General features: G+C 36.2%; 1 protein-coding gene across 5 annotated transcripts in view; it reads right to left on the reverse strand.

The window, feature by feature from the left end:
- The window catches only part of ACSL3 (acyl-CoA synthetase long chain family member 3), a 78,072-nt gene that overhangs the window by 9,574 nt on the left and 44,743 nt on the right, over nucleotides 1-23,755 (reverse strand). For all 5 annotated transcript variants that reach the window (XM_012446228.3, XM_064372947.1, XM_012446229.2 and 2 more), the window contains 12 exons: nucleotides 18,273-18,450; nucleotides 16,643-16,752; nucleotides 15,641-15,779; nucleotides 13,416-13,566; nucleotides 11,961-12,084; nucleotides 11,664-11,735; nucleotides 10,193-10,332; nucleotides 7,888-8,060; nucleotides 6,124-6,198; nucleotides 4,392-4,583; nucleotides 2,404-2,518; nucleotides 1,008-1,165 (listed from right to left, as the gene is read on the reverse strand). In XM_012446228.3, the coding sequence (XP_012301651.1) occupies nucleotides 1,008-1,165; nucleotides 2,404-2,518; nucleotides 4,392-4,583; nucleotides 6,124-6,198; nucleotides 7,888-8,060; nucleotides 10,193-10,332; nucleotides 11,664-11,735; nucleotides 11,961-12,084; nucleotides 13,416-13,566; nucleotides 15,641-15,779; nucleotides 16,643-16,752; nucleotides 18,273-18,450 (1,627 nt within the window). The remainder of the gene's footprint in view (nucleotides 1-1,007; nucleotides 1,166-2,403; nucleotides 2,519-4,391; nucleotides 4,584-6,123; nucleotides 6,199-7,887; nucleotides 8,061-10,192; nucleotides 10,333-11,663; nucleotides 11,736-11,960; nucleotides 12,085-13,415; nucleotides 13,567-15,640; nucleotides 15,780-16,642; nucleotides 16,753-18,272; nucleotides 18,451-23,755) is intronic.

Below are 23,755 nucleotides of genomic sequence, written 5' to 3' on the forward strand. Positions count from 1 at the left end.
GAGTAAAAAAAGATGCATTAACTTTAACTTGTAAAAGTAAACACAGAAATAATACACAAGGTTTGAGTCTTCAAAGATTAAACGTATTTCAGGAGTGGTTTCCAAAGGAATATACACTATGAGCAAAATCACTAAGCAATGTACCACAGGGGTGACTTTAAAGAATCTGACATTACTGAAATGTGAAGAGACTAAAAAGTAAGTGGTGGTGCCTGGAATGGTAATACATGCCTGTTGTCCCACCCAGGTACTTAGGAGGCTAAGCTGGGAGGCTCACTGGAGCCCAGGAGTTCAAGACCAGCTTGTGAGACTGCATCTCAACAACAAAACAACACCAACAACTTCTTTTTTAAAATTAGTCCTAGCTATTTGGGGGGCTGAGGAAGAAGAATCGCTTGAGCCTGGGAGTTCAAGGCTGCAGTAAGCTATGATTGTGCTACTGCATTCCATTCTGGGCAACAGAAGAGACCCTGTCGCTTAAAAATAATAATAATAAAATAAAAATAAAATTAATGCTTATTTTGTGCTTGATACAACAACTCAAAAGACACAGATGTTTTTATTAAACCAACAATACTAAACTAGTCTTGGGCACCCCCTACCCCACAAAAATGGTTATGGGACTATTAGTACAACCAATTACCAGTACTCTAACATTGTATAAAGTTTCAAAAGAAGTTCTAGCCTGATCACTACAGGCTAGTGCAGCCAGGAAACTGAGCAAGGCCTTGAAGAGCAACAGCTGAGATAAGAGAAAGGATCAACCCAGAAAGCAAAGATTGCAGAGACAAGAACATTTAAGATACATGTAACTCAGTTTGGTGGGAGTGGATACTTTGTGAAGCAGGGCTTGAATGGGGAACTAATAAGTTTACTCTTCCATATACTAATGGTAAAAATGGTTTCTAAGCAGGAAGTGATGAACGCTAAACCTTATAACAGGTTGAATGCATATAGGTACTCTCTTCCCATCTCAGTTCTTAGTATCAGTTTAACAGAATACTCACCTGAAATAGCAGCTTCGGAAAGCACTTTAAGTACCTCATTTTCCATTTCACAACTGTTACACAGCTCCTCCCAAGTCCCTTTAAGTCCTTTCTTTCGAGCTAGTTCAGTTAGTTCCTTTTGATTTGGCACAACAAATCCAATGACATAAGAATGATAACTGAAATACAGAAAGGACAACTTAGATAAGGAACCAAATGGTATACTGTGTTAACTGTAGTTATTATTACAGTGACAGCTAGTAAATAACTTCACTATTTTTTAAAATGCATGTGCCATACTTGGCACTGGCATACCCATTTCACACAACTGCCAAGTTTTACTGTTTGATTCAAAGTATATTCCAATGCTTTGGCAGAGTTCATTGCTAAATAAACCTCAATCTGACATTTCATGATAAATTTCAACTACGAAAAACTGTTTATGAATAGTGCCATGTACACATTTTAAAAGAAAATTACAAATATTAAAAAATTCATCTTTAAACACTGACTATCAGTATTTCATGGCACAGGTTTTAAAAAACTAAATATAACATAAAAACTAAACAATTCAGCAATGAATCAAAATGATGTGAATGTATTCATTTTTTCTTTTGTTATCATGAGAATTTGTATTGATAGAGGAAATCTGACTATGCACAATGAAGGCAGATACTTTTTTGAAGACCACAAAACAGTAACATCAGGAAGGGGATACTTCTGGTTACTATCACATAAATAAATCCAGAACTGTAACACCACTAAAGAAAATACTAGTTAAAGATCAGAATCATTTATAAATAAATGTGATTCATTTCTAACTTGAGCTGTACTCCCAACATCTGTTTCTAACTTAGTTTTTCTGGTAACAGATTTTATTTTCCCATAATAATTATGCAACTGTTGTAGACAGGTTTCCAGCTGCCTCTTCGTCATCATAAGCTGGGGATGCTGTGTGTTAGGCTGTACAGCTTATAGTAGGAACCCCGAGACCTGTGTGGAGTGCTGAGCAGGCTCGGTGTAGAGCAGGGAGTAAGTACTAAGCAGCACACTGCTCACTGCCACTTCTTTACTCCCCATTTCTCTGGAGTAGTTCTGTGGAGCTTCCCATGCCGAGGGACAGGTAGGTAGGTGTACCAAGGCAGCAGGAAGGAAGATTTTATTTTCTTCACTTCCCTACATGGGACACTGCAGTGAGATGTAAAGCAGAAAAAAGGGACAGAGAGAGAGAGAGAGAGATCAGGGGAAGCCTTGCAAGGAAAGAGTCAGCTAATGGCTGTAATGAGGAGGCCATTCCCACAGGTAATAGATAAGAAGAGTTCCTGGAACAATTTTACAAAGAAGGTCCATACAGGTAGAAAATGTCTATAGACAGTAAATGTTTTAAGTAAAAGTAGCGTGAATTCCACTTTCTTACCTGTTTGCATACGCACAAATGTTATCTACTAGTGGAAGATTCTTCAAAGCTGCCTCTACTTTCCCAAGGGAAACATATTCTCCTGCTTGTAGTTTTACAAGGTCCTTTTTACGATCTGTGCAAAACAAAGAAAGGTAGAGAGGAGGAAACACTGAATAATATTAACATTTAATACATATATAAATACTGGCCATTCTCTAAGTAATTTGCTATCCAATTATTTAAAACTTTGCAAAATTAAGCAATAATGGTTACACTGAAATTAAAAGCACATGTTAAAATTAAGTCCTAATTTTTATACTGTTAAATACATGCTTTTAAAAGAAAAACAGGCTGGGTGGAGTGGCTCCCATCTGTAATCCCAGCACTTTGGGGGGTTGAGGAGGGCAGATAATGAGGTTAGGAATTCAAGACCAGCCTGGCCAACATGGTGAAAGACCATCTCTACTAATAATACAAAATTTGCTGGGCATGGTGGTGCACGCCTGTAATCCCAGCTACTCAGGAGGCTGAGGCAGAAGAATTGCTTGAAACCGGGAGGCAGAGGCTGCAGTAAGCTGAGATCATGCCACTGCATGCCAGCCTGAATAAGACTACATCGAAAGAAAAGAGAGAAGACAGAAGAGAAAAGAGAAGAGAAGAGGGACAATTAACTTCTACTTTATGAACCCCATTAGCAGGGCTTCAAGTATGTTCTTCCGAACAGGTTTATTCCTGGTATCCATTAGTACCAGGCAGGTGAAGAAGATATTCAATGCCAACTGCAAGCTCACAACCTAACTGGAGACAAGCATAATGCAAAAACCTATTACTTTAGTACACTGGTACTATAACGGTAGTGCTAAGTGAAGGTTCTCCAACCTGGGGATTGGAAAAAATTCTTGCAAGTGAGGCCTGAGCTGAGGGTGGGTTGGTTGGTTGGTTGGCTGGGTGGTTTTGAGACAAAGTCTCACTCTGTTGCCCATACTGGAGTGCTGTGGCACAATCACGGCCTCCTGGGCTTCTGTGATAGTCCTACCTCAGCCTCCCAAGTAGCTGGAATTACCAGCATGAGTCACTATGTTCAGCTGCTTGAGCTGAGTCCTAAGGGAAGAGTGAGAGGTAGTTGGGGAACAGTACTGGCAAAAGCCAGGAAAACATCAGCTCTAATTTCAGCTGCACCAAGGAGGAGGAGGGAAACAACTAACGATGAAGGCAAAGAACTGAACAATGTTAACAGAGGCACCCTCAACTGAGCTTCCAGGAGACATTAAATGGTTGTGGCCGGTTAAGATCCTTGTTTAGCAATTACAGGGTGGTAGTGAGAGGGTGTGTTTTAGGGGGGTAAGCATGGCAACAGAGAAGAAATTCTTGGGAGAGGATGGCAGAAGGTGCAGGCCTGACCAATGATCAGGCAAGAGACAACAAGAGAAGAGTATGATTCTGAGGCATAGCTCATAAAATAAACTAGTGGGATATAAAATAGGTATGAGAAGTTGACTGAAGAGAACAATCTTGAATCTCCTCCCAGGTTTCTAGTTAGCATGACAGGTAAAGAAATGCCATTGACTTTAAAAAAAAAAAAAGAACCTAAAAAGAGAAGCAGAATAAGGTATTTTTCACCCCATATGGGTCACAGTACTTAAGCTGCCTGGTTTTCTTTTGTTCTCCTGATTAAAGCAAGGGTGTAGTTCAGACTGTGACAGCTCTAAATGTCAAAGAATTTACAGAAATGAGTATTCCCTACACAGGAAGGAAAGAACGACTGAGGGTTGCCTAATAGTAATTAAAAATACCACTGCTACTGAACCATCTTCAAGAACTCATAACATGTCAGGCCTCATAAATTCCACAGTCCATAATATTCTATATTCCAGGAATGATGCTATAGCTCAAACTAACATTACATAAACATTTACATTATTAAACACTTCTCTAAATATATTGTACTTCTTGTATGAAACCATTTCAGAAACATTCATTTTCAAAAAAAAAATTAGATGACTTACCAATAATTTTTAAGCATCCATCAGGATCAAACTCTCCAATATCCCCAGTACAGAGCCACCTCTGTCCATTTTCATCTTCAAAGAAATCAGCTTTTGTTTTTGCTTCATTTTTGTAGTATCCCATTGTCACATTTTGGCCCCCAATAAGAATTTCACCTCTGGGGTGTGGTTTATCAGTATTAAAGTATCCACCTAATAAAATAATAATTGAGTTTATTTTGAGTTGAGTTAAACACAACACATGAAAATCTGAAATCATTAGTTCCTAAATAGGGACATTTTATTTTAATCCAATTAGAATCTCCCAAAGGAAAAAAGGCAGACACTATGAATGAACAAAGTTTATCAATTTAACACTAGGCACAAAATCTCAGTTGCTAAACCATAAGCATTTATGTTTTCAAACTTCTAAGTACAACAGAGACAAACTATCTGAAAGATTCTGCAAGGTCTTAAATATCATACTGATAAACTGATAGAAGTATTAAGTCATGCAACCCTAATAGAACAATCCCTATATAAGATTGAGTTACTGCCGGGCGTGGTGGCTCATGTCTGTAATCCCAGCACTTTGGGAGGCTGAGGAGTGTGGATCACCTGAGATCAGGAGTTCGAGACCAGCCTGGCCAGCATGGTGAAACCCAGTCTTCACTAAAATAAAAAATTATCTGGATGTGGTGGCAGGTGCCTGTAATCCTAGCTACTCAAGAGGCTAAGACAGGATAATCGCTAGAACCTGGGAGGCAGAGGCTGCATCGAGCTGACACCATAACACTCCACTCCAGCCTGGACAACAAGAGTGAAACTTCCTCTCAAAAAAAAAAAAAAAAAAAAAAAAAAAAAAGATTGAGTTACTACATATTAAGATTTATTCTTTTTTTTTGAGACGGAGTTTCGCTCTTGTTACCCAGGCTGGAGTGCAATGGCGCGATCTCGGCTCACTGCAACCTCCACCTCCTGGGTTCAGGCAATTCTCCTGCCTCAACCTCCCGAGTAGCTGCATGTGCCACCACACCCAGCTAATTTTTGTATTTTTAGTAGAGACGGAGTTTCACCATGTTGGCCAGACTGGTCTCGAACTCCTGACCTGGTGATCCACCCGCCTTGGCCTCCCAAAGTGCTAGGATTACAGGTGTGAGCCACCACGCCCAGCCAGAATTTTTATCTTTACTTGGTGTAGAGGAAAGGTGCATCCCAATAAAACACAGATAATTTGTATATTTTAACAGGATCAAATAAATTTTTTAAGTGACCATTTTATTCTAAATGACATAAGCTACAGATTTTTATGGAATTACAGTGAAAATTTCCTTCTGATAATACCAGGTTGAAGCCCTTAGAAAAAAGGAAAGAAAAAAAAAATAATATAAAAATCCCACAATTTCATAAAATACATTTTATAATTTTACTTCTGCAAGATAAAGTTAGGATCACTCCTAATTTATTATTCACTTACTAGTACATTTCTCAAATTTTTGCCACATTTCTACTTGCATCTATATAATAAGTAAAATAAAAACAATTATAGTTCTTCAGAAACATCTTTGACAAAACAAAATAAAGACATTCACATAGTTCGAGATAAAATACGTCTATTACAAAGGGTAACAATGAGCATTTATGGGTGTTTACATTCTAAAGGAAGAAAGTGAAGCACTAATTTTAAAGTGATTCTAATTTTAAAGTTTAATGCTTTAAAAATTAATGCTCAGTGGTTAAAATAGTTTATTACCTTCCTCCCAGTTTTTTAATTTGATTTCACAGCAAACTAATGGTGCTCCCACTCTGCCAGTATTGTAGTCCCATACTAGAAATTAAATGAAAAAAAAAAAAAAGTATTTGAAAACAGTAGTTAATAAATTGCTTCATTTTTCTAAATTACCAAAAACGATGATTTATCCCAAAGCTGAGATATTCCCAGAGAATCCTTAAAAGCAGAAATCACATATTGGTGAACCACAGGCTGTGAGGCCTGCATAGTTGTATTTTTTGGCCTACATGGGTTTTTTGTTTGTTTGTTTGTTTTTAAATTAGTTATTGCCATTCTTAAAAATCAGAAAATTTTACATGTACGTATAGAATCGCCAGCAACAATAGGCCCACATTTCAGGTATAGCAAGAACTGACGGACTCTGTTAGACAGGGCATGCCTACTCCTGTTGCCCCAGAATCAATCCTTACCCATTACACTGTCTTACATCAGAGCTCACTTGACTCATTTAAATAGGTACCTGCCGGGTTCATGAGTCTGTAGTCCCTGTCTTAAAGGATGATGAACGTAATGGTTTACATCTATTCACTTTCTTATTAGGACTCATAGATGTGCAGTACAAAACACCTCTCTAATCTTTTCCCATGTAATTATCACCATTTCAGAGTGAGACCTCTGCAGGCTTCCATCAGCTTATGCTATCACACCTTATTTAAAATTAATACAGTAATAGCTCAAGAGCCAGGCTGAAGAATAAAACTGGTAGCTTTCAAGGATGTAAGGAAAGAACCCTCCACTATTATGAATTACTATTGCATTATGTTTCCTCTTCGAAGATCAAATATCAGAAATGAAAGGCTGATATTTAACACTTAAAAGACTTTTATTTACAACATAATCTGTTACTGATTAATCATTCCATTTGAATCTTAAAAACAGAAGAAATTAAGGATCCTCAGAAGAAAGAAACCCTGCATGCATGTATTTAAGATTGCTTATTTCCTACAAAACATGACTGACTTAGAAGTAGCTTTCAAAAATATATAAAACACAAAGAATATTCAAAAACTGAAAAATGAAGTAATGCATGAAAATGCTACACAGAGGCACTCAAAATAAATAGGGAAAAATCAGTTATGAGGTTTCGTATCTATCAGTATATAGCAAATACAAAGTAGAAGCATAACTTTACCTCGTACTGGAAAGCAAAATAACTTTCTCCCATAAATGGGACACGTGAGGCCCTACACAGTTCATCTCAGAACTGCTAATTAGGTGGTAGATCCCATTCTCAACCACATCCCTGTGATAAACTCTGGTAATAGTAGTCCCCAGACCTGAACCTAATTCCTCTCTAACACTCACAGAAATCCTCCTAACATTTCTGAACCTGAGCCTTAATATACTTACCTACACAACTAAACAAAAACATCTTATTTTTTCTACATAAAAAGAAATTTAATAACTGATGTGAGAAAATAAATGTACACAAAACAGTCAATGTTTGTTACTAAAGTTTCTTTCCAGAATGCTAAGTGGTTTTTAATATTACATATCATAATTTGATATAAAAACTTCTCTAAGTGAATTATTGAGTCTAGATGCACCTAATGCATTCTAAAAATTGGTATCAGTATTATCAATTCCAAGTAGTACCTGGAATTTACCATTATTCTGCCTCACAAACACCTTTCTACTCTTCTCCTATATATTTGCAGAAAACATCCCAACACCCCAAAAACTGCCTGGCATCACACCCCAGTCTCTGACCATGGAGAACACTACCTTCTGTAATTGTTCCAGCCCCAGCAGATTCAGTGAGTCCATATCCCTGACCAACAGGACAGCAGAAACAGATGTTCATGAATCGCTGTGTGGTTGCAGAAAGTGGAGCGCCACCACACAACAGGAGACGAATATTTCCCCCTAGCAAGCTTCGAACTTTCCGGAAAACAAAGCTAAAGAAAAAAATTAGAGAACCACAGGATTTTAAAACTGAATGAGATTTTCCAAATCACTTAAACTAATTCCCCAGTTTTGATATGAGAGATTTTGCGATTAAGTTACTTATCCAAAGTCACAAAGCCAATTTGGAGATTCTCTTGAGCCTCAAATAATTTTGTGAAGTTTAACAAGGTCAAAAATTTATAATTTCCTCCTAAGAGCTTTTCAATAATATTTGAATTGTCAGGTTTAGTTTTGTATAGTGACAGGAAAACCTTTGCTTATGGCCAGTTTTATTCATTATTTACATAACATATGTATCATTATATACTATATTAATACTGAACAATCCTATCATCTTTATAAAATATATTAAAATCAAATTAATTTTTGCTTTAATTTGTTTTATTAGAAATGTGTATTATTTGCACATGACAATGTTTCAAAGTTTCACTAATTCAAGCTTTGAAATGTTTATTGTGAAAAATAATCTAGTAAATTATCTGTGAGGTATTAAAAAAAAGAAGCAAGCTAAACATCTAATTGATGTTTCTGAAAATACACTAATGAAAAGACTGCTTTGATCAAAAAGGAGAGGTAGTACTTAAAAAAACAAAACAAACAACCTTTAAAAAAAGGTAAAGACTACATGGCAACCATTTTTTTAAAAATGGTATTAACAGACTTTTCAAATCAGCTTTTACAGTTATCCCTTGGCATCCAGTCCTCTGGATACCAAACTCCTCAGATGCGTAAGTCCCTTACATAAAATTGGATAGTATGGCATAGTATTCGCATGAAGCTTACACACAGCCTCCAAAATATTTTAAATCTCTAGATTACTTATAATATCTAATATAATATAAATTCTATGTAAATAGTTGTTATACTGTATTGTCTTTTTCATTGTTGTTATACTTTATAACAACAATGTTATATTTTATTGTTTTTTCCCCAGAATATTTTTGATCTATGGTTGGTTGAATCTAAAGATGTGGAACCTGTGGAAACAGACAGTCAACTTTATAGCTCACTAAAGAAATAACTAACATAAGGCAGGATTACATTAGTTATCCAATTTACAAAGCTCTAAATTATGTGAAGCATCTGAAAACTACATATTAATATTCCCATAAAAATACTTCGAATGTCATATATTTCCATTTTCTAACTTCTAAACTATTTTATGATAAACTCATAAATCTATGTACTCTATTAATGCTATAAAAATACAAGTTGGAATAAAACCAATCATTTAACACTTTAAACACAAACATTTAATTATATTCATATTGAAATAAATATAAAAGCAAAAAAGAAACTACTTCTCAAAATAATTAAAACTACCTAAGTGTTCACAGAAAATATAAACACACAAATAGCAAAATCTTAAATGAAAACAAGCTTTTAATGACATTGAAGGCTTTTTAAAACTGCCCATATTGTTATACAGGCTGTTTTGTTTGTTTTTTAAAGAGACAGAATCTCACTCTCACTCAGGGTGGAGTGGTTACTGCTCACAGGCCCAAACGATCCTCCTCCCACTGGGAGCCCAAACGATCCTTCCACTTCAGTCGTAAAGTAGCTGAGATTACAGGTATGTAACACCATGCCCAACTAAGCAGAGAGGGAGTCTTGCTATGTTACCCAGGCTGGTCTTGAACTCCTGGCCTCAAGCAATCCTCCCATGTCAGGATGGATGTTTTCATTTTTATTTTTTGAGACAAAAGTCTTGCTCTGTCACCCAGGCTGGAGTGCAGTGGTGTGATCTCGTCTCACTGCAACTTCCGCCTCCTGGGTTCAAGTGATTCTCCTGCCTCAGCCTCCCTAACAGCTGAGACTATAGGTGCATGCCACCAAGCCCGGCTGCATTTTGTATTTTTAGTAGAGATGGGGTTTTGCCACGTTGGCCAGGCTGGTCTCTAATTCCTGACCTCAGGTGATCTCCTGCCTCAGCCTCCCAAATGCTGGGATTACAGGCGTGAGCCACTGCACCCAGCCAGGATGGAATTTTTTAAAAGAGTTCCCTTGACTCTATGAACTAAATGTATTTCTTATAACTATCTCAATTAATTGGGCTATTAATGTGAACTAAATGGTTAAATTATCAAGAAGAGAAAGAGGGAGGTAGAGAGTCTTTATTTACCTATTGCACAGTGGAGTACTACGTCCTTTTGAAATCTGTTCCATTTTGTAATTATAGGCCAGAATAAATAGATTGCGTTGAAAACTACTCATTTCATTCACTTTATTCATGACATTTTTGTATATCCGATCCATGATTTCCTAAATGTATAAAAATGAGTTTAACATAGTTAATGATGATAACAGCTGCCTTACATATTCAAATCTTAGCAACAGGTTAATATTTCTAGCAATATTAAGGAATTTTAAAAGATGTATTCTTCAACTGTGGATGTGCTTCAGTAAGAAGAAAAAAATTTTTTTGAATTTTTCAAAAAGATGTATCCTATCAAGATCAAATTTTGAAACAGAACCACAATTAGTTTAAAAATAAAGTTTCTACAAAAATAATTTTTAAATGCAGAAATAGACTGAGATACTCATACAAATTGTAAGAAAAAAGAAATAAAAGCCTTAGTGCTTTTATTAATAATTATTATTTATTATTAACTATTAATAATTCTTTATATTTCTTTGCTTATCTTACTGATTCTGAACTAAAACCTACTCACAAAATAAATGAACCACCTGAAATGATTTTAAAAATTTCCTAACTTTATCATATAAAAATATATAGTACCACATTCTTTGCTCACAAAAGGACCACAGGCTATTTGTCTCAATATTGCAGCAGGAAGTTTTCTTTGTCTGCACTGCATTTTGGTTGCTAGGTCCATTAATGTGAAGTATACTTTAATGACTTAAAATAATGTTTCCTCCATAATTTTAAATTATGTCATTTTTAAGTGAACTAAGGATTTAAGTAGGATACTAGTTAAGAAACTATAATTATAGAAACTACAAAACTACTGATTTATTTATATTTCACTTTGAAATAACTATGTAATTATTCTTGACATAAGCATTTAGGTATCCAACAATAATTCCATCATTTCCAAACAAACTCAGACTATGTAATGAAGAGCCAGAAAACCACTGCTGTCCCAGTTCCCTTGTCTTATTCCCAGGCCTCTGTATTATATCAGCCCCTCTTGAGTCATTCAAAGTTGCACCAGCTTCTCTGTCGCTTTGTTTGGTGTTCAGGCCAGACTTCCCTGAGGACTCAGGAGGTAACTATACAACTTGCTCAGGAGGAGGTAATCTCACACTTTCCCTCCTGTCGCTCAAGACCCTTCAAGTAACAGTGAATTCACAAACAGGTATCATGAAAATAATTTTTATTTTAACAAGAAGGTATTTAGGAAAAGGAGCTGATAATTTCATATAGAAGCTGAAACTGAGTGCTTAGTAAATAAGAAAAAAGCTAAAGCAAGACTGAAGAAATCCTGTAGTGCCTACGGCAAAACCCATAATCAATAAGGAATAAATCCTACATAAACTACCTTGTCAACAACATATTTTCACTAGCACTAATGCTTTGTGGTGGATGATACTTCTTTAATACAAAATATTAAATAAGAGTCACGGCTTACCGGAACTGCTGCCATTAGCGTTGGTTTCAACATGGATGTATCCCCTTTGCTTCCTTTTTTAATTTTTGAAGACTATAAAATAGAGAGGAAAAAGTGATCCATATAAAGTGATCCTTATTTTTAAAACTGAATGGTATTCTTAGATCAAAAAGCATATTAGAAGTTATTTTACTGCACTTAAGAGGCTAAAGCTCATTTTAAAATGAACCATCATTCTTATACTGTCATACTGACTAAAAAAAGTATTAAAGCTAATTATAATTTTTTAGTATTTCAAGTTGCAGACATTTAACTGACCTGATCTGCTAAAGTCTGTGGTGAAGAGTAGCCAATGCGGCATCCATGAGAAAGACAGACGAGCTCAGCACTTAATTCTAGAACATGGGCCAAAGGCAAATATCCAATGTAGACATCATCCTCTCTAAAAGAAAAAGGAGACAATAGAAACAAAGGTCAGGTTCTGTCTCTGCCAAAAGTGCCCTACAACAGGAGCAAGCTTGAAGGCACATGGAAGGGCCCCAGGGCATTCATTTGCTGGTCAAGTGTGTGTGTGTTTGTGAGAGAGAGAGAGAGAGAGAGAGAGAGAGACAGAGAGAGAGAGAGAGAGACAGAGACGAACAGACGCTGGGGTTGTCAGGGAAAAAGAATTACAGCTCAACCTAAAAGTGAGGAGGCGGAAGGAAGGAGTGCTGTTTCCAGTCCTACTTAAAAGCACACCATCAGGAAGGCGTGTCATTTCCAGTCCTACTTAAAAGCACTCAGGAATTATAAGCACTGCTGAAGCAAAGTACTGAGGCAGAATACACAGCGGCTTAAACAAATAATAATATAGGGTTCTTCTGAAGAACAGAAAAAATCATCCAAGGAGGAAATGGTCTTTACATCTAGTGGGTTGTCAAACAGAAGAGGAGAACGAACAACTGCCTGCCAGAAATTTTACAGATGAGATGCTTGTTCTGGGAATTGGATTATATAATGAATTAGATAGTAATATATAGAAAATGTGTGTGTATATATGTGTATATGCTTCAAGAGCTTCCCCCACACCCAAAATGTAGAAGGCAACTGAGGCAAACCTGTAAGAAAATTGCTGCATTTAATTTTTTCAGAAATGTATGCATACATAAGAGAAATTCCTCCATCCCCAAGTTCAATCCCATAGCAATCGCATGTGTGTGCATGCATGCTTGTAATTTCTGTGCCTAAAACCATTAAAAATATCCAATCACTGTACCCTACTGGTCACAAGAATACTGACTGCATCTCTGGCAATGTTTGCTTGACAGTCCCTCAAACTTCCATCTGGTTTTCTCCATCAGTCTCTTTCCTGCTCTACTCTAACTTTCGCTGCTACCACTAGAATTTGTATTAATAAGAAAAATCAGAGGCTGAATACTGAAGCTCAACAAATACTTACTGGAAAGATTAAGTTAGCTGTTCATCTGAATTGTATTTAGATATAAAAACAACTACAGAGGCAATAATACAGGCTGATTAACATAATTTAAAGGATTTACAACTATAAAAAGTTAACTTCTGTATTTTTAAAACATAAATATCTATATATTGTAAACCTCACTATAACTATTTTGCCATTAATTTTAATGCCCTTTTTTATTTTTTACAGAAATGCCTATTATAAACAGACTCTGAAGGACTAATTTAATGATATATTAATAAAATGACACAAATGCTAACATTATTAACAGTCCTAAATACTTAACTACTCGATGTTACTTTACAGTGACATACCCCAGTTCTGGAATCCTTTCTGCCATCCCAGTTATACCAGCAATGATGTTACTATGCGAGATCATGACTCCCTTTGGAAGTCCTGTGGATCCACTTGTGTACATGATTACTGCAATATCTGAAGGCAACGGTTTGCTATGAGGTTGGCTTTCTGCAGTGAAGAGAAAACACAAACACATACACTTTTATGAGTTCAGCTGTTTCAGCAATTTCTTTCCATAATCAATTCAATCAAATAAACAGCCCTATCAAATTAATTTAACTCAATTCAACAAATATTAATTACACTGAGATCAACAAAATAGATCAAGTCCCTGAATGAAAGGAAGATCTGTTCTATTGGGATATACAAACAGATTAACCTATGAAGAAAACTGAAGCAAGACAAGGTGAGAAGGATGACGAGATGCTATTTGGATGGAAAAGTCTGGGAAAACATCTCTGTAGAGTTGTTACTTTAGCAAAGGCCTGAATAAAGTAAGGAAGGGAGCCATGAAAACCCTGGAACTGGGAGAAGAGTGTTCTAATTAGAAGGAAAGAAGGAAATGCAAAGTCCCAAAGGTGGGAATGGGCTCAGTACATTCAAAAGACCAGCAAGGAGTGTACTGGAACAGAGTCAGCAAGAGGAAGAGTGGCAGGAAATGATGGTAAAGTGGCTACTGGAGACCACAGATAGGACTTCAAAGGCCATGGGAAGAACTCTGGACTTCGTTCTGGGTGTAAAACAATGTTGTTTTGAACAGGAGTGTGTTCTTATATCACTTTGGCTGCTGTGTGGCTAACTTTAGAAAGGGAAAAAAGGAATCAGGGAGACAAGATTATCCCAGTAATTCAACTAAGAAATAAGGGTAGCTTGGTCTACAGTATCTAGGGTTTGTTAAAAACCACTCACTCCTTCACAGTGGTGAAAACTTGGTTACACTCAGAGTCCTGCATTAAAAGACAATGTGAACCATTTGAAATCAGAAGACTCCAAGCCTAAGGACAACAGCCAACAAGCTATAGAGATGGCACAGCAGAAGAACAAAGAAAAATAGATCATGGTTGGCATCGTTGGTCTGTCCGAAATACTCCCAGAACTACTCTACATGTGGACTTCTAAATGAGTGTGAAAAAATTATTTAAACGTATTCCCAATAGAATACGCTGCCTCTCCTGTCAGTCAAGATATAATGTTTAAATAATGTTTACACTTGGAAGTTCTTTACTTCCAAATCAGCCCTTCACTCCCTTCAACCCACAGCATCCTAGCACCCTTCTCCAACACCTCTACTCCTTGGAAGCGACAATCCTGTGTCATCTGACCTCTGAATGCAGCCCTGATCCTGCTCACAACTCACCAAGATCCCCTTTCCCTCGGCTTCCAGGAAACACACACACTACTAGGTATGTTCTTCTTTCCTCTCTCACTAGTCCTTGGTAACCTTTGAAGCCACCACTCCCTGTGGGTGACCTCACCCCCTATTCCCACAGCTATAATTAAAACCTGAGTTTTGGAACCTTCTAGCTTCCAAATCTCTTAAGTCCAAACATAACTCGAATGCTAGACTTGTACACACCACTGTCCACAACATATCTGCATCTAAATGTGCCACCACCACTAAAATTCAGGGTGCCTAAAATTTGAGCTGAGTGAATGCTTATATCTAATTAATTACTATGTTTCCAACTACAGAAGAAACAAAGTCCCAGCATCCCAGCAGCTTTTCCAATATCTCTAAACACTAGTATACTAGCTAACATTTTCTGACACTATTTTGAGAGTAGGAACTTCTGGAGTCACCTTGCCTAGGTGTGCTAGTCAGAGGATAAGGCTGTCACCTCAGGAAAGGGACGAATTGGAGCAGGGAATAAAAGGAGGCCTCCAGATTTAGCCATTCTATTAATACCACTCACAGGTAATTCACATAGGATAAGTTTAATGGCATTATTTATAAACTTTAACCCATCCAAAACTATCATAAAAAGGAAATAAAAAATTGAATGTAAAATATTTTAAATTTCAAACTACTACTTTTAAAACATTTAATAATTAATGTTGATATTTTTCCTTAAAACTTTCTTTCAGGACTAGATAAAGTATATGTAGAGGGATCTGCTTTCCCAGCTGAGGGTAGAAAACTGATATGTGATTTGAGCTAACCTCAGGAGCAAACCTCTAGCATAATTCTGGAGAATGTGGCCGCCAGAAAGCACAGGTAAGGAATGAGAAAAGTGGAACATACCCATGCTGGCCTTGGCTCCCAGGGCCTGCACTGCAGCCATAGTATGCACAATGACGCCCTTGGGGAACTCGGACCAGGTTGGTGGCTTGCCATCAACAGTGATGATGTGCCGCAGGCGTGGGACCAAAGAAACTATGTCCTAGAAATACACCAACATTCATCATGTTCATTATTTTTCAAGCAATTTGGTGAATAATTCAGAACATAAGTAGTTTACCATATTCAGTGAATTGTTAAGTACTTTCTTGCCTCAAAAAAAGTAAGAAGAAAGGGTACACTGACATAATATCACTTTTTACAGATGGGTAAGTATTAGTCTGAATTTAAATTATTATTTTACAGCATTAGATTCACTGTGTATACCCCTGGTCTTTGGTAAAACCCTGATCAAGAAGGGTACTGCCTTACAAAATGGGCATGTAAACACAGGCTGCCTGAACTGTAGAGGAACCAGAAGCCCCTCATATTTTCAAGAGACTACATAAAAATATAGAGAGAGAAGGAGAAGAAAATTTACATGTAAACTTGTTCAAACAGAAAAGAATAGCCCAGATATTTCTGGGAGCTGTCTAGAGACCAAAGAAATCTCTTTTTACTGTAATTTTATTAAAAGTCTCCCTTTTTAACTTCCAAAAAATTCTGAAAACTTGTAATTACTTAGTGATTCCGAAGTAAATTAAAAATTACTAGTTTAAAATATAACCCTTCAAAATTACAAATTTACTAAAAGTAGACTAGAAAATAGATGAACACAATAAAAGAAGTAATAGTCGTAATTCCTTCAATTTAGACAGAGGCATATTAACAACTTATAAACCTGGATACTTATACATGAATATATACAAAATCTACTTTTTATTTTCTAAAGAAAAAATAAAGTATGATATTCATAAAAGTCCACAGAGATTAAAAAGTCATTAAAGAAATAAGTATCAATAATAGGGCTCATGACACTGAAAATTCTAAAGTGTCAGACAGTTAGAAAGTAACTAGAGTCCTCACCTTCAACTTTGTTTGTAAGAGTTCTTTACTAGTAATGATGTTGGTCACCTCCGTTTCATTTAATCCATGAACAATGGCTGGACCTCCTAGCGTAGCATATAATGTAACAACTAAAAGAAAAAGAAGCAGCGAGTCAAATATTCAAACATTTAATTACAAATGTAAAGTCTCTGAAAGTGGAGATGAATCTTAATAAAGCATTCAGAGCCCTGAACTGTTAAATTCATAGTCTATAAGTGTCATGTTTTTAAAAGTTATCTTACCATACTAATCAACATTATACCTACTCACCCTCCCCTAAATACCCCAAGATTTCCAATTTTTAAAGATGGAGATATTTTAATTTTTATTTTATTTCACCTTATAGATGTTACTCTGGGACTACCACATCATAAAGGAATTACAACTGACTTCTAAAACTTCAAAATCTTAATTGGTGACCACTTAGTTCTATAATGTGAAAAAGAACACATACAAATAAGGTGACACACTGAATGTCAGATTTTTTTTTTTTTTTTTTTTTTTTTGAGACGAAGTTTCGCTCTTGTTACCCAGGCTGGAGTGCAATGGCGCGATCTTAGCTCACCGCAACCTCCGCCTCCTGGGTTCAGGCAATTCTCCTGCCTCAGCCTCCCGAGTAGCTGGGATTACAGGCACGTGCCACCATGCCCAGCTAATTTTTTGTATTTTTAATAGAGACGGGGCTTCACCATGTTGACCAGGATGGTCTCGATCTCTTGACCTCGTGATCCACCCGCCTTGGCCTCCCAAAGTGCTGGGATTACAGGCGTGAGCCACCGCACCCGGCCCTGAATGTCAGATTTATGGTGAACGTCAAGAAAAGAGCACAAACAAGTGGCAGTACCGCTTATTCTCAAGCAAAATGTCTAAGCATTCTCAAAAATGCTGAAATCATATAACATGAATAATATAGATCTTTATTTCCTTTCTGCCTAACTAAAAAAAGATACACAAAATGACTTTGAAAATAATTCTTTTAAAGCTCCTCAAAAGAAACAATGTAAATCTAAACCTGTGGAAACAAAAATGGAATACTTGTTTAAAAGAAAAAGTGGGGAAATTTACAGCAAGAAATCTGGTGAAAGTGTATGGTTTCACCCGAAGGATGAGACTAAACATCCACAAATTACTGTTACATTTTGGCACCAAGACCTCTGAACTTATGCTTCCAGAACTATCTCACAGACTGAGCCACCACGCTTACCACTCAAATAACTACAATACAAAAACTCTCTATTGTCTACCCTAGCACCTTGAAATTCACCATGTTTCACTACGGAAGTGCCTCAGAGGTCAACTGTTGTTACTGATAGAGGTGATATAACAAAATGACAGTAACTTCTAAAGAGGATTCCTGAGAAATGGTAGTGGAACAATGGTCCCTAAGTGTAGGTCTAGTTCTCAAGACCCTGAAAGTCTCACTATTAAGAGGTTCAAGCCTCACTGCAACATTGATTGGTATAAACCACAAATTCCAAGTCATAGCAGAGTTCTCCACTAACTGGACACTCGGTGAAAATTAACATCAGAATTTTAACCTCTTCAGAGTAAAGTATTTCAATAAATATCTGTAAGTCCATTCTTCCAGAAGTTAAGAAAGTCTACATACGCTGAAAATTATACATAAAACACGCCTGTGCAGCAATCATCCACTCAGCCCTGGTCTCACAGAAGATGGCGATGTTGGTCTTTGGTTTCTGACCCAATTTCTGTAAGCCACTTCCAAAATTAAAGGCTCGAACGAAGACATCTTCATAGGATAGCCAATTATAATGTCCAAGAATAACCTGTTTAAAAAAAAAACAAAAACAAGTACATTTTAATGTAATCAAAATAATAATTTACAGAAAGAAACCAGAATACTGTCCAAATGTTATGATGAACCAGGAAGTTATCTTTGCATAAAACTGTTTTTTAATAAAAAGCTAGAAATTGAGTTTTAGTGAAAAATCTATTTTAAAAATTAGCTATTCTGTGACATCGTCTATAACAACTCAAATCTTATGCTAAACCTTTCGATGTAACTCAGGGAATTTTTGGCTTTATCTTTGATTTTCAGAAATATTGAGAGTTTGATGGGATCCTAAAGGTCAACCTTCCTGGCCAAATAGTCATATACTAATAATCTACTTATAAATTTCATCTATTTAAATGAATTAGGTGCTAACTTAATACTGAGCCTATTACCAAGTATGAGAGATGCCAAAATTTTAATTTCTATTTAGGAATTCCTAAATGTCAGTATCAGATATAATATGATTCACAGAAACTTCCCCTTTCCAAGATAACAGAAATATTTATGATTGTTGAACTTGAACTGCCGTATCAAACTCTGGATAACAAAGTAAACAAGTGTCTGTTTACACAACCAGGTGGACTAGTTATATTATTCGAAGTCCCTCTGTTCAAGCTTTGAATGCTTACTGGTACTACCAGGCTTCTTTCAATATTTTAACTGTTTATCATAAGTGCAGGTAATATCAAGTATGCATTAGTAAAAATGCCCTTTTAAAGCTCTTTAACATATTGTCTTTAGAAATTTTCCTCAACTTAGATAGAAATTTTCCTCAACTTAGACAAAACCATAAATCCCTAATTATACATAGATTGCATAAAAAGTTCCTCCCTCTGCAAAAATACATAGGTAATTAATTCCCAAAGAAGGCTATGTCAGTAATATACATCTCAAACACCTTAAAATCATCTGACCATATTCATTTTATAATGTAAACAACACTGAAGAGATTTCTGGAAATAAGAGGTTGGATGAAGATAAAAATGGAAAGGATAAATGCTGCCACCTAGTGTCCTATTCAAATATGCATTTAAGAAATAAATTCTTATTCTGATGGATAAAGCAACTGCATTTAAGATAACACTTATTTCATTTACTGGTCCCAAACTCTCACCTTGCTCTTCACCCCCATGAAATGCTCAGCACAGGGAGCTCCAATGACTTCAAAAGGAGCTCTGTGGGGGTGAGAAGATAGATGAGAACTTGGCCAAAATGTGCAGGAACTGGATTACAATTATTAAGAATTTTACACTCTAAAAATTAAGAATGAGCTACCTTCCAGATTCTAGAATGTAAATGACAGGCTTTATAAATTTCAAAGAATATATGTGTTCTGAAAAGGTGTTTGACATACAATTCAAATATATAAACTTATGCAATGATGCCACCATGTGGCAAAGAAATCAAATGAGTGTAAGATTTCCACGTATATAAAAAATAAAATATAAAACAAAATCTGAATCTCATGATTTTAATTATTTAAACCACTGAATCATCTAATAATATTCTTTTTCATAAATATTTCATTTAGAGGACCCTACTGACTCTATAATTTTATCTGATTTGTGCTGGAAAAGTTTCTAATCCTAACTTTGCCCCTATGGTTGGTTAGCCCAAGACAAGATTCAAGTAAGTATTACTTGCCAACATCATTGAACACTGCGACAGAACAGCTAACCTTATTAAATCCAGGACCTCTGCACCCTGAAGCAATCCTATTATAAGTCCCTGGTCTATTAGTTTTCTCACCCTCTGAAATAGGCCTGAAACCTCTTCTCTATTCAAATACCCTCCTCTGACCAGGTGCACTGGCTCACACCTGCAATCTCAACACTTTGGGAGGCTGAGACAGGAGACTCATTGGAAGCCAGGAGTTTGAGACCAGCCTGGGCAATACAGCAAGACCCCATCTCTTTTTTTTTTTTTAAAGTAAGAATTAGCCAGGCATGCAGTGCACGCTTATTGCCCCAGCTACTCGGGAGGCTGAAGCAAAAGGATTGCCTGACCCTGAGAACTCAAGGCTGCAGAGAACTCAAAGCTGCAGAGGGAGTGGGAGCGGGAGCGGGAGCGGGAGCGAGAGCGGGAACGGGAGCAAAAAATATTTTCCACCCTTCCTTCTTTACTTACAGGAGATAATCCTGTCTCATACTGAAAACCTCTTTAAGCACTAGTTTAAGCACTAGGACTTGTTTTACTTTCATTATTTAGAAATATTTCAAAATTATACATGTTCCTGTCCTCTTCAATAAAGTATACCTGGCTTCATTTAACCTTTCTCTCTGCAACTGAAGATCATTATGAAAAAATTATTCTGAGGGGAGCCACAGAGTGAAAATACTCAAGTGATCTGGATGGTTGTAATAATCAAGATAATGATAATGAGGGTAACTAACCTTTACTCGTGCTTACTACATGCTAAGGACACCACAAGTGTTAACTTAGTAAGCTCTTACCATAACTATAAAAAAACTGTTACTATTATTATCCCTATTTTACACATGAAAATACAGAGACATTGAGTAAATATAACTTGTTAAAAATCATGTAACTAATAAGTGATGGGACTAGAACATGAACCCAGGCAAACTCATTCCAGAGATAAACCACAAAATCACAATGCTTCTACAGTGCATGTAGAAAGAAGTCAGGGTCTTATTAAGCAGGTTAGTAAGGTGGCCTGATAAACAATTGTGAAAAATCATTTTTATACTATGTGTGAGTGAATTATAGTTGGGGGCAAGTGTGGAAGCAAGGAGGAAGCCTGTTAAAAAAGAGGGGGCGGTAAGAGATATAAATCAGACACTCCTGATTTTTTGGCTTGAACAATCTGATGTGCAGTAGTGCTTTTAATAAATAGGATGAAAGGAGAGGGACAGTTTGGAAGGAAAAACTAACAGAAGAGTAATATAATAACCAACCTACAAATCCCAGCCAAGAGACTGACTATAATTTGTTATATACAGCAGGATGCAAATGTCCTAATAAATCAGAAATACATATTATACATATATACAAACAGGGTAAAAAATGTGACTGGAGTAAGAAATAACACAAAAGACAGCATTAAGAAAGAGGAAAAGAAAAAGTCAACTTAGATATAAATGAGTGTTTCTATTATCTTTTTGGATCAGTTTAGAAGGAATGTCATAGTGAAGTCTTCTCTAAGCACCATTATTACATAATCTCTCATTCTCTTATTTTTGTAAAATATCTAAGAAAAAATTAAGTGTTTCTGATAGTTCACCGAGTATCTGAGTTGGCCTTGTACTCTTTTCTGTTTCTATTTTTAGTCTCTGCAACTTTGTTCTATTTCGGGTATACATGTATTTTAAAGTTGTTCTGAAATCATTTCACTGTTCATTTCAAGAAGACATTAGTGCAATGCATTTACTGCTGGGAACACTGGAATCTGGTGATGGTGACACAGGTTCCAGCTCTTAACTCTGTTACAGTTTTATAAAACCTTATGAAACTTTAAAGGATCCTGAAAAGGCCTGCCAAGCCAGGAGTGCCTTTTGTTTTTCTGTCCCCTCAGGAAAAATCTGTTTGTAGTGAAGCTGGTGGCTACTCTATCTTGGGCCTACTGAGAGCAGGATCGTCGCCACTGCCTTTTCTTCCACTCATCCTCCCCTCAGGACTTCAAAATAGACTATTAGGATAAGATGGAAACAAAGCTTCAAAGTTCATTAATTTGAAATAAGACTTGTGCATCTTTCCTTCAACCTATCAGATACAATATTCTGGGGTTAATCCTCAAAAAATATTTTAAATATTGCTACATCATTTATTTTCTTTTCCAGTTGAAGATTATCTTCAAATATGGAAACTATTTAATGAAGATACAATTTATCAAAATAAGTTTGACTTCCCTCCTAAGCTTGATCAGCTAGCAGGCACTAATGGCAGAAAAGCACACAGCTTAAACCACCAGTTGTGAAAGCTCCCCTTTTCAACATCTTAGGCAGATGTTGCACTGACACACGCAATGGGTGTAAGAAGAAAACAAGAAAGGGGAAAACAAAAAAGAGCCTAGCATGTTTAACATGCAGCTGAGATACCCACTCTGCAGTCTACAGATCAGCTGCAACACAGAATGAACAGAAACTAAGGCCTCAGCTAACCAGCGATACTGTACCCTTTCTTCTTGAGTATGGCCAAGAGAAAATACTTCATTTATTATATGCAAAACCTAAAAATTATTCTATTTTCCTAATGAACCTAAAGAAAAATATAACATGTTCCCATGTCAGAGTCTAGCCATAGCCTTCTGAACAAAGTTTGATGAACCAAAATTGCTAATTTCATAGCAAATGCTACTAGGCAGATCTTCTGACATACAGAAATTCAAAATCTCCTGTACTAACTAGATAAAACTTCACAGTAATGAAGTAGAGACAGAAAAACTTGCTAAAAAAAACAGTGTCTCACCTTCTAACAAATATTTCATGCTTTGTTGAGTAATCAATGAATACAAAGGCACTATGGTCAGGACAGGCAGGAAAGAGCCATGTACACTTACACACGCACTTTCAGGGAACAACTATTTTATTTTGTCCTAATTTTATTTGGATTTTATTTTGTCCTACTTTATAGCTCTAGGATTTTATTTTGTCCTAATTATACTGATACATGAATTAAGAAGAAATCCATATTCAACACGTAAGCATTTTTTCTTTTTACATAATTGAAAACTAGTTTGCTGCTATACCTACTGAATGACAATTGTAAGACAATACTAGTCACATAAAATGAATAAAATATGTGTAGAATACTGGAGGGAAAAGTAAGCTTCCTGAAAAAAAGACTTCTGTATATATGATTAGACTAAAAGAAAATCTAACGTTTGAATTCAAAGAGATATCAAAGACAAAAATGAATCTATAAGCAGAAAGATAGAAAAGTGGAAAACTTTTGCACATAAAAATGTTCTGTTTTCAGTATCTTTTCATAACTACCAGATTTTACAAACACAGACTCAAGAAGAGTGTACCATAAAAAGCAGTGCTAAGTATGACAAAAGCCAACTTCATTACGATAAAGTGTTTTGCAAATTACAATCCATAGGCTAGAGAAGAAAAATTTAACATGCTTAACTCATTATTTTAATTTCTAGAAATATGCTATTAACTTCAGCTGGATCTTAAGTGGAAAAGAAATCAGTTTTTTCTAAGTCTGCAAAAGAAATAGGGAATATGTTTTAAAAGTAAAGTGACCATTTAACTATCCAAACTAGGGCACTTCTGAGACCATAAGGGGGCACTATTCACAGCAACAAGTATAAATCAGGACTGTTTCAG

Source organism: Aotus nancymaae, unplaced genomic scaffold (genome assembly GCF_030222135.1).
Source record: "Aotus nancymaae isolate 86718 unplaced genomic scaffold, 86718_ANA_hifiasm-v0.15.2.pri h1tg000008l, whole genome shotgun sequence".
NCBI lineage: Eukaryota > Metazoa > Chordata > Mammalia > Primates > Aotidae > Aotus > Aotus nancymaae.